Source organism: Poecilia mexicana, unplaced genomic scaffold (assembly GCF_051168715.1).
Source record: "Poecilia mexicana isolate PSO_F unplaced genomic scaffold, ASM5116871v1 scaffold_10, whole genome shotgun sequence".
Taxonomy (NCBI): Eukaryota; Metazoa; Chordata; class Actinopteri; order Cyprinodontiformes; family Poeciliidae; genus Poecilia; species Poecilia mexicana.
In genome coordinates this window covers 1,911,386-1,923,146 of record NW_028263379.1, presented here as the reverse complement: position 1 = coordinate 1,923,146, position 11,761 = coordinate 1,911,386, and the positions used below count along the sequence as shown (strand labels likewise).

At 43.3% G+C, this 11,761-nt stretch overlaps 1 protein-coding gene across 4 annotated transcripts; it reads left to right on the top strand.

Annotated features, from left to right (window-relative positions):
- Positions 1-43: 43 nt before the first annotated feature.
- elf2a (E74-like factor 2a (ets domain transcription factor)) lies at positions 44-11,258 on the top strand. 4 transcript variants are annotated; one of them, XM_088009280.1, is made up of 9 exons: positions 44-396; positions 2,467-2,550; positions 5,283-5,532; positions 5,840-5,944; positions 6,248-6,364; positions 7,575-7,658; positions 7,826-8,018; positions 8,192-8,446; positions 9,064-11,258. In XM_088009280.1, the coding sequence occupies exons 2-9, from the start codon at positions 2,476-2,478 to the stop codon at positions 9,599-9,601; spliced, it is 1,617 nt and encodes a 538-aa protein (XP_087865406.1). In that variant the 5' UTR covers positions 44-396; positions 2,467-2,475; the 3' UTR covers positions 9,602-11,258. The 4 variants fall into 4 exon arrangements, with proteins under 4 accessions (XP_087865406.1, XP_014825262.1, XP_014825263.1 ...); XM_014969776.2 differs by having other exon boundaries at positions 45-396; positions 5,286-5,532; positions 5,837-5,944; XM_014969777.2 differs by having other exon boundaries at positions 45-396; positions 5,837-5,944; positions 6,251-6,364.
- Positions 11,259-11,761: the final 503 nt, after the last annotated feature.

Sequence of the window (11,761 nt, the reverse complement as noted above, 5' to 3'; positions counted from 1 at the left end):
TCACACTCCACTAGATGGCGCTTGAGCTGCTGCCCAGATCTGGAGAGTTTGTTTCTGCGTCCGTTCGTCTGACGTCAAGGCGGTCTGTGCTTTGACCCATTGAATCATTTGTAGCAAAGAGAGGCGGCACACCGGAAAGCTAACGGGTAGCAGAACTCCATCGGAAATAGAAGCCTAACTTCGAAATCTGTGTGGCATATCGACCTGTACATTCAATCTCCAGAACATTAACAGGTGCCTGCGTGGGGACTTCCGCGGCAACGAGGCCTTGGAAACACCTACAGAAGCGAGCGACAGGAGCATTTTGGTCCCGTCAAGTGGGCTAACAGAAGCTAACTTGGGCCCTAGCTGCTGCTAGCAGTGGAGCTCACTTCCCGCAAGCAAAAGCAAAACAAGGTAAGAGAAGAAAACCCACAACACTCTGAAAGCTCACGGTCCCCGCTGTTTAAGGCTATTTACTGGAATAGTCTTAAAGTTTAATGTCTCAAAACGAGTAGCAGTGTTTTAGCAGCTAACCAGTTGCTAGCTCTCTGAAGCTGAATAAAAATAACCACAGCAAGGTTCTTTATGTGCCTTAGTGTTGTGTTTTACTGCAAAAATGAATGTTGACTTGCTTTTAAAAGTTGAATACTCTTCTGAACAGCAGTGAGTAAACAGACCTGGTATCTAAGCGCAGAGAGGAGCTAACTGTAGCCTCGGAGACTGCAGCGACAGACGACGGGTCGCACTGAGCTCAGATCCCGCTCAGAAAGTAAACACTAACTGCAGATGGAGAACTAGCTAGAGTTCCCCACCCATCAGCGTCTTCTGGTTTGACGGACTTCATAGTTTAATAAGTCACAGTTTTAATTTTGTATAGCTTGTTTTGGCAGGCAGTCAGCTAACATGTTGTTTTGCTGTTTTCTCGGAGCTACAGAATCGCTGCCTTGTTTACAGTAAAGCTGTGAGGACACTGAGGCTCAGCTGGTACTCGATTCGTGCAAACTCAACATTAAATGGTGATTTTGTGCTCAACATTAACTTGTAGTCAGTTCATGCAGGACTTCCAGCAGTAGCAGATGATTATCGTGGTCATAGTAGTGATCGGGTACAGCAGGGAGGCTGAGCTGGTGTGTTCAGAAGAACCCAAAGACAGACTGTTCTCTAAGATCTGTCTGTAGCTGACGGAGTGACAGAAAGCTGTGATGCCAGGAGTCCTGGTGACCTGATCTTTGAGTGTGATGGCTGGATATTAATCTCCTTCTTACTTCTGGATCAGTTCTCACTCTCCTCCCTGTGTGCTACCTTAGCTTGTAGTGCAATGAGCTGATGCTAATGAAGTTTAGGATGTACTTTCTTTTAGGGCTGAAACAATTAGTTGGGTTAGTCAGATGGATTGATTATTGAGTTGACTAATTTAGTAATCAATTAATTGTTAATTGGAGTATACAGATTCTAAAAAGGCCACTTGGAAGACTGAAACTGTACAAAAAACCTATTCATTTTGCATTTAGATAAAACATTCTTTGTAAATCTGTTCTACCCGGAACTCTTCTAGTGACAGTTTTACCTTCACCTGGCTCAGATTCGGTAATAAAAAACCCTTCCGCCCGCCTTCAAATTAAGCACCTTTTCCAATCCTGTTATTAGTTGCTTGATCAGTAGATCAGCCCTAGCCTTTTAAAAATGTTTAAAGTGCAGAGAATAGCTGTTGGCGAGTGTATCTTCTCCTCTCATGCTCCTTTTCAGTGGAACAACCTTTCTCTAGACCCCAGGCAGGCTGGGTCTGTGGATGGTTTTAAAGTTAAAGAGCCACTTGTTTATGCTTTGAACTCTGCTTCCATGTTTTATTGCCTTGTTATTGTTTTATCTGTTTTTAATCTGCACTGTCTTATTGTGTCTTTTATTTTCTTGCAACCCTTAGCTGCATTGAATGAAAGTGCTTTACAAATAAAGTTATTATTAATTATTATTATTATTATTGTTATTATATTGTATTGAAGTATTTTTTAGCTGCAGATGCATTCTTTGCTACAAATGATCAAGCGTTCACTAAAGGAGTGCTGTTATTATATTTTAAGAAATAAAATGTTTTTCTTGTTTAAAAGAATTGAAGTGTTTTACTTTTTTATGTGTTTTTTAAAATTCATTTAACCACCTCAAGTGGTTAAATAAAAAATCTGTAGAAATATTTTTACATTAGTGGATTACTAAAATAATAGTTGTTGGCAGTTCTACTTTCTTGACATTATTGACTTAAAATGAGAGTTGTTGAAGCAGTTGTTGATGATGAAGTGGTAGTTGTTGTTGTAGCAGCAGTAGTTGTAGCGGTAGTTGGCTTTGACCGTAACCTTACTGTCTCACATCAGCCCCAGGCTTTCCCTTGACATTGATCTTGTTCAAACACATTCGGAACACAAATGGCACACTTCCCTCAGCTTGAGTTGACCTCCTGACCTCTGGCATGCTCTTCTCTCTCTTTAACAGGAATGAGTGATGAACTCTGTGGTGGTGTCAGATGGAGGAGGAAACATAGTGGAGTATGTCACTGTGGTTGAAGAGTCTCAGCAGGTAAATCTCTTCTAGTCTTTGTCATCTACAAATTAAAACAAGATCAATAATTGTTGTAGCGCTTTTTTCTTTTCTCTCGTTCTACCAAAAACTGGATGATAAAAGTCTTCAGTATGGTTCTTTGGAGTCAACTAGCCCTTTTATTGAATGACAATTTTGCTTACAGACTCCATAATTCATTCTATTTGTTGTTTTGTTTATTTATTTTCAATAATTAAAATGTCTTTGCCTTGGTAATGCATCTCGACTGTGGTAGAACTCTGGGAATCAGTCATAATTAAAATACTCTGAGGACATAGAAGTTGTTTTTTACTGCAGTGGGTTGGTTTTCCCTGCATGGAGCTCCAAAGCCTCAGCGCAGATCAGTCTTTCTTCCAATGACCCACTACAGAAAGCCAGGGGTATTAGAACTGCTTCCATCTGCTGACTCTCACTCAGACACATCTGCTCAGTGTGCATACAGAGTGGAGACATTCAATACATTAGAATATCACTGAAAAGTCATTTCAGGAACTTTATCACATATGAAACACATTATATAGATTAAGTGAATACAGATGGATGTTTGAAAGTTTTTATGTTTGTTAATTATAATGAGTTTCTGCTTACAGTTAATGAAAACATGACATTTTTAATTAGAATATTTTCGCAGACCAATAAAACAAACTAGTTTTAAGAACAGAAATTTGGCCTTAATTAACATTGTGTTTAATACTTGCTTATTCTGACAAATGAAACCCATCAGAACGTGTATTCTGTATGTTTTGAAAATGGCTGTGTATTCAGCTGGATGACAGAGCAGTCTCACATGTCTCTGTTATGTCCAATCACTGCATCAATATGGAATTATTAATGTCCATATCCAGGTTCATCTAAAAATCTGCACATTTCTGCAGAAACCTGCCGGTTCTGTCAGCTGCAGCTTCACAGGGCTGGTCATCAGAAAACATTCACCTCTGGTTTTTCATGAGCAGCCAGCTGTGTTTCCAGGTAGTTAGCTTCAGATTGAATTCTAAGCCTGGTCCATTTTTTTGGGTGGAACATTTCAGCAACAAGGCAGTTAAACCTGCTGTACACCATAAAACATACAATAACCAGTTATGAAAACAAACAATAAACCTTACACGTGCCATCATCAAAATCCTCAAGCAAGTACAATTAAATATATTGATCAATGTTCTAGTTCTGAATCAATGAACAGGTGGATTGTTGGCCGTGATTTACACAAATTCTGTGTCAGCAGTTTGTTCCAGATTAGTGGAGCATAGAAGCTGAATACCGTTTCTCTGTGTTTGGTTCTGGTTCTGGTTCTGGGGATGCAGAGCAGACCAGAACCACAAACAGTTGTTAATAAAGGAGTCTCATTTTCAGCCAGAAGCAACATTTCAGATTCAAGAATACTTTATTAATCCCAAAGGGAAATTTGAATATTGTTGTAACTCATGTTTTACTTTCCTGTTGCTTATTTCTCTGTTTCATAAAAACTGCCAAGAGTCTGAATAAAGTTTGCAGCCTTCTCTTCACTCCGGATCAGCTTCTTCAGCCTAAAACTACCGGGGAGAGATGGATGGTAAATAAAGGAGGCTCCTTGAGTTATTTTCATGGAATCGCTTCTGTATTCAGCCTAAAAGAGCGAGTGTATGGGAGTGAGTGAGCAGACCAGAGCCAGACAGCCGAGCAACTGATCCGCCTGTCCTGCTGTAAACACCATTCTATTTGAGCTCTTTGCAAGAAGCATAAAAAAGTAACAAAACTAAATAACACGGAGACCTTAAGGAACACAGCCATATTTTTCTAAAAACAACTACTTTGAACCTGAACAGCTGAACCAGAACTCTAACAATTCCCAGAGCTGCCCTACAGTTAAGCTACGGGGCTTGTTGTGCTTCAGAAGCAAAACGTCCGAACCGTAATCTCCCCCGTTACTTGGTCACTGTTTGACACTAACGACATTACACACACATAATATCCTTGAAAATAAATACAAAATAGGGTAAAAATATTGTCTGTTAGAATGGATTAAAATGTTTAGACACTTAAATAGCACATTTTTATAAGAAAAATGTCACGAGAATATTGCCTACAAGCATAAGCTAAAGTTAATGTTCGTCACAAAGTTTAAAGAAAGTAAAACTCACCTTCGTATCTGTGGATATATAACGAGGCATACATCTTAAAATCTTTCTCCAGCTTATTTGTTGGGGCTTTGGATTGATGTTCATCATTAATTGTGACCTTGGGCAAGCCCTGCAAGCACATGGGGTAAAATGCCATTTTCAATAGACTGGAAGTGACTGAACCGCTTCTCCTTGAACGCAGAAGCTCACATGCAAAGAGCCCCTTGCAGAGAGAAGAGAGGCAGATGAAGGGAAGCCTGTGGTGGCAGCATTATGATGTGGGGCTGCTGCAGCTGGTCTTTAGCAAGTTCTGGGCAAGAATCAGGTCAGTGGTTTGACCCCCATCATCACCACCTAATGGTGGTGAAAAGCTGGGCAGGGTGGACAGCTCTGAGGGGCCTAGTATCCACTGAGATGTTTATGTTGAGACGTTTTCACTATGACACAGAGGAAGGAAATGCTGATCCCAGATTAGTGCCACAGCTCCACAATCTATCGCCTGTATCTGAAACACCGACGGACGGCAGGAAGTCAGGACTTCATGCCAGAGGAGATCATAACTCTGGAGACTCTCATTGCTCTCTTCTTTGTCTAATGTGTGTTGACCTGGTGCAGCAGGCTGCTGAGGAGGAGGAGGAGGTGGTGCAGCAGGACGGAGAGGCTGTGATCATGGTGGAGGAGGAAGAAGAGGAGGGGGTGGTGCTGCAAGAAGAGGAGGGGTCTCCAGCCGTCATCGTGGAGGAGGTGCCCAGCGCCCAAGTGGAGGAGTGCTACTCGGCCCAGGTCCTGGTATACGACGACGGGACGTACCTGATGCAGGACGTGGCTGAGGAGCAGGAGGTGGTGACGGAGGCGGCCGAGTCTGGTGAGTCCTCCACTCTCTGACTGCTGGCCTAGGCTGCCCTCTGCTGGCAGGAAGCAGGCGTCACCATTCAGACCCACTTACAGGAAACAGGAAGGGAGGAGCAGACTGCTTCTGCAGATCTCAGACCAGGAAGTAAACATTTCAAAATAGTGGCTGGCATTGCTGCAGCTTCTGAATTCAGCTATTTTCACAGCAAATAGGTCAGGAAGTGGGTTCTGGATGGCCCAGGTCTGACCTGAGCGCCTCTGCTCAGTGAGCCAACAACCCTGTTGCTTTGACCACCTCTTATTTGCTCTGTTTGCAGTAGAGATGTCAGGCCACGACATGGTTTGCTTTGACAAAACTTTTGAGGCAGCTGAAGCTCTGCTGCACATGGAATCACCCGGGGGCCTTCACAATGACCGCAGCACAGGTAAACACTGCCAGCTCTCTGACTGAATATCCTGCTATAGGATAGATTCAGACATTTCACAAGGAATAGCACCAATATTATAACCATAAACAGAAGTTTGGAAAATGAATTGTAGTTTCTTGTTTTCTTTTGATTTCTTGGTTTGCGTTGAATCAGAGGCTGTTCTAACTGAATTGTTCCAACAGAAATAATATTGTATTGTTTGTCTCATGTTGGTTGAATAATCAGAGTTGAAAGCTAGCCATAGTGTAAAGTGTGTGGTGTGCAGCAGGTAAAGCATGTAAATGTGTTTTATCTGTTCAGCAGAGGATGTGATGATGGAGACTGTGGTGGAGGTTTCTACTGAGTGTGGGCCCATCGAGGAGGACTCCTTCCCCATCCCTCCTGACTGTGAGCCTGCAGCCAAGAAGAAGAGAGGAGGTCAGTGTGTCAATGTTCTGGACATTTAGCTCCAGGAAACCAGCCTTTTTACAGTCGCATCATGTTTTTATATCCTTCCTTTACCTATTTAAATGGTTCAGTAGTGTCTGTATGAAGTGGAACATTGCTGCTTCAGTCTGAATTCCTCGTTACTGTAGCTCCACAGGTGCACTTGAGAGCAACTCAATTTGGTGTTTTTTTAAATGCTGCTGATGCGCTGCACTCAAACCTGTTCGGCCATTTTTGTAGTTTGATAGAGATTCGATTATCTACTGACAGAGGAACCTTTTGTTCCCGAATTGATTAAAAGATGTCAACAATATTTGAACACAAACTACATGTCAGATACCTTTTAGAAACATGAATACTGCCAAAATATGAAAGAATTAAAAATGATCCCGCAACATAGATAGCAAGTTGGCTAACACTAGCACTAACAACATCACTGAAGGCATTTGGATCATGCAGGGTTTCCCCCAGAAAACTTGCTACGCCCTGTGGTTGGGGCACCATGGCGGTCCACCGGGGTTTGTATTAAAAGATGTTAAGTTGATGGGAAATGTGAAATATCACTGAGTATTTATGTTACTGGAAGACACTGCCGACAATACTTAAACCCACAACCATCATATAAAAAACAAATAAAAAAAAACAATTAAAATAAATATCAATTATTTGCACTTCTGTTTAATCCAAATTAAGTCATCAGTTAGTGGATCTAAAACATGATGTAAAACATTTAGAACCTGCCCAAGGCATAAATGAACTAAGAGAATATTAATGCAGTTAAACTTGATTTAATGGTTTCTGCATGCATAAGTTAAACCATTTTAAATTGTTTAACATTTAAATTTAAGATTTTAAGTAGCTGGCAAGATTACTTTGTAAAAGTTCAAAGAACAACATTCAGAGTTAGATTGTTTTACTACCACAGCTACAATCTGATGCTGTGAGTTTAATCTTTGACTTTTAGCTCTAATTGTTCCCAAATATAAATTAGTAAACTACAATTATATTTGACTGCTCAGCCAATTAAACTAGGCACTCTTCTCCAAGATTTCACCAGATCCATGTTGAATTGCTCTTAGCAGTGCTGATGTACTTAGCAGCAAGAGGGGCCCCTAAATCAAATTCTGCTCCAGGCCTCATCCAACAGCAGTAGGAGAGAAGAGAGGAAATAAAAACTGATATTGGTGTGTATTGAACGCAGGTGGACGTAAACCCAAAACGCAGCAGCCTGCCTCCAACGGCTCCTATGACTTGGGGATCAAGAAGAGGCCAAGGGAAGGAAAAGGTTGGCTCTGGTTTCCCATCCTAAGCCTCATTCTGCAGGAACGCTTCCTTCATCTGGTTTTCATGCTGTTCTGTGTGTGTGTGTGTGTGTGTGTGTGTGTGTGTGTGTGTGTGTGTGTGTGTGTGTGTGTGTGTGTGTGTGTGTGTGTGTGTGTACGCACTCTTTAGGAAACACCACATATCTGTGGGAGTTCCTGCTGGAGCTGCTGCAGGATAAAAATACCTGTCCCAGGTACATCAAGTGGATGCAGAGAGACAAAGGCATCTTCAAGCTGGTGGACTCCAAGGCCGTGTCCAGGCTGTGGGGGAAGCACAAGAACAAGCCCGACATGAACTATGAGACCATGGGCCGCGCCCTGAGGTCAGCCCCGGCTACACACACACACGCACACACACACACACACACACACACACACACACACACACACACACACATCAAGACACTTATGACTGGCTGATACAAAGTTGCTTCTGTTTTCTTTTTATTTATTAATTGGTTGGAATGATAATCCAGCTTTAACCTTTTCGTTGCAGGTATTACTACCAGCGAGGCATCCTCGCAAAGGTCGAGGGTCAGCGACTTGCTTACCAGTTTAAAGAAATGCCCAAAAACATCCGTGTGATTGATGACGACGAGGGAGGCATGGACATAAAGGTGGAGGACAGCGAGGTCATTGTGTCCAGCCAGCTCCCTGTTCACCAGCAGAGCCCTGCCAGCCTAGGCACCCCTGTTAGCACCCAGCCCCAGCAGACCTACGTCACAGTCATCCCCAGCAACGCCTCCACCAGGTCTGACACACTGCACTGTCTCACTTTAGGGCGGGGCCATATGGCTGTTAAAAAAAAATTAAAATATATTTTTTTTTTTCATACCAGATTTGCATCGATTTTTATTTTCTTAAAAAAATGTTATAAATGTTGACTTGATCTGAATAAAAAAGTCCAAATAAACACAAGCTGAAAAACATTAAGGCAAAACAACATGGTACACAATCACTCTGAACCACAGAACCCAAGGAGTGCATTGGTGAAAAAAAAATCACAATTTTCCAAATATTAAATTTGACTAATCTATAAAATCAATTTATTATTTGATTGGCCAATAAGTCAACAAACAGCATCTCCAGCACTGTTTTCAAACCCTGTCAAGATCTGCCGGTACTTACAGCCACGTAGTGAGGAACACACTGCCAGTGGACACAACCAACGTGTGAAATCAACAAAAATGTTCCAGTTTGAATGAAAACCGGCTCAGTGTAAACGGGTCTCAGTAGTAATTCTAGTGGTGCCACAATGAGCCAAAGTGACCTGGCCGTGTGTCTCAGTCAGCTGCTTCTCACTTACATGATAGAAGCTGATGTGCCTCAGCTTCATGACCCCTGACCTCTTCCGTTCTTCTCCCACAGGCCCATCCGAGCCATGCCACTGGTCATGACCAACTCTCTAGGCCAGGTGACACTAAACTCCTCCCCCATCCTCACCACAGGCGTCCCAGTGACCGTAGCGAAAGCCTCCACCAGCACTCCGCCCAAGCTGGTGATCCAGGCGCTGCCCACCGTGCTGCCCACTGGGTCCAAGGCTGGAGAAAAGATCACCATCATCACCATCCCAGCCAACCAGCTGGCCACGCTAATGCAGACTAACCCCCCAGGCCAGGTGGCTCAGATCATCCAGGCTAAGCCAGTGGCTACCCAGCTGCCTCCAGCCGCCATCAAGCCGGCCACCGTCCAGCTGGCGCCCGGCCGGACCGCGCCGCAGCTCATCCTGGCCAAACCGGCCGCAGTCGCCCAGGCTCTGCCGCAGCTCTCGGTGCAGGTGGGCCAGCCTCACCCTGCACCCCCCACCACCCTCACACAGCAGCATCCCCAGCCCCAAGCAGCACAATCAGAGGGGGCGGAGCCTCCACCCCTTTCCAGCCCAGCAGCAGCAGAGGCATCATCCTGAAAACCTGACCTGAGCAGGGGTGGGGGCAGCAGTGTGGATGGGGGAGTTGGGCAGTGGAGTGGGGGTACTGCAGGAAGTGACTGTAGACTCTGCTCAGGAAATGAAGGACACGTCCTCTCTCTACACCTTCAGATGAGAACTGCTTTATGATTGGCTGTCGTCACAGCGCTGCCCCCAGAGGATCAAAGGGACGATTGTACACACACACACACACACACACACACACACACACACACACAGTTCCCTCAGCGCTCAAACAACATGGGCAGCCTTAGATTGTAAATGGAAATCTGTCTTTTTGTAATCAGCCCTGATATAAAGACTTTGTGGTGTAAAAACATTTTTGATACTCAGCAGCTTAAACGTGGATTCAGACGTTGGTTCAGTCTCCAGACGTCCCTCTGGACACACACACACACACACACACACACACACCCCCACACACACACACACACAGAGCCCCTCTGCTTCAGCTGCTTGACTTCAGAGTGAAGAGCAGAGAAAACTATGCAAAGCCTGAAGAGAGGTTCATCTCACTCTGAGCAGAGAAAAATCATCTGACTCTGCCCCCTGCTGGCCACAAACACAAGTTTGTGGGACTTGTCTCTATTGTCCAGTCAGAGGCTACTTCAGCTTCTGCAGTCCATGGTTTCTTCTCAGCACCGTCGGTCTCTCTGCTTCTCTTTTTTTACTCTTCCTTAAAAGGGAATCAATAGGATGTCTGCATCCACGTCAGTGAACTAAGTAAGCCCTGCATTTGAAGCATAATATACTATTTTTTTTCTTGTACTATCAGTGTATTGAAGTAGATTTTACTGAAATATGTATTATAAAAAATGCAAATGTGAAAGAAAACAGTGTGACTTTTTTTATTCAGGTGTGTAGAAATGACTTCACAGCCTTGAGTTCTGAGAAATGAAAAGATGGAGGATCTTTACCAACAGCTGTACGTCATTTCAGTAACGTAGAATATAATTTATCCCTTTTACAACCGCAAATGTTGCTTAATTTTGCAGATTTTCAGAATTTGTTTGAAAGTATATGTATTTTTTGTCTTTTTGTTTTCTTAAAATCAAATGTTAAACAAACCTACATAGTGTAGGTGTACATGCGTAACAAGAACATACATTTTTCTTTGCACAATCAGGGTTTCCCCAGAAGATGGCGCCACTGGTATTCTATCTATTCCAGGATGACCCAGTCCAGCCCTTTCTATCATGGGACTTTGAGATGCTTCCTCACTCCAGCAGTTGAAGCAGTTTGTTTGATTCAGGTGTTTTGGAGAAGGGATGCATTATACAATACAGGCTCTACTGCCTTGCAGCAAAAAGGTCCTGGGTTTGAATCCCAGCCAGGGCCATGGAGCTTGCATGTTCTTGTGGATGCATATGTTCTCTCCAGGTACTCTGGCTCCTTCCAACAGTTCAGACACATGCATGTCAGGTTAATTCCAGCTCTATGTTGATTTTAGATCGTTCCTCTTTAGGTCCAAAAATTATAACTTCAGTTTTGTTTCTGTTTAGCTGGAGAAAGTTATGGCACATCCACACATTTATCTGTTCTAAGCAGTGCTTGATGGGTTCAGAGTCATCTGACATCGTAATGTGACTTCTGTCTGCTTTGATGAGAAGTTATTTATTGAAACAAAGAAATCAAATGAAGGGAAAAACCAAAAGTAAGCTATTAACAGAAAGTTGGACCTGGTGAGCCAATCAAACAGAACAAAATGGTACAGCAGGGGGCCGACCCACAGGGCTGTGGAAACTCCTACTAGTACCGGACTAAAGCAAAAAAGAACCTAATGCAAAAGAAAGATCGAAACCAGGACAACCGGTCCCACCAGCCCAAAATCAAAACGAAAAAGCAAACAAACAAAGGCTAACAGAAATACCGCATGGCAGGCTGGAGACGTCAGCTGCGGCCCACAGCGACTGGACGAGCATGCACCGCGTCAAGACGCGTCCCCGGTGGTTGTGGAGCGAGCGGAAGGGCGGATCTCCAACATGTCGAAACCCAGCCTATTTATAGGCGGACCAACAGCGCCACAAATTAACAATCAAATTAATTACCAAAAATAAGAAGTTATCCAAACTCCAAAATATATTAACAAAAGGTCATTCAACTAAAGTCTATTAAACAAAACAAACAAAGAATGATATA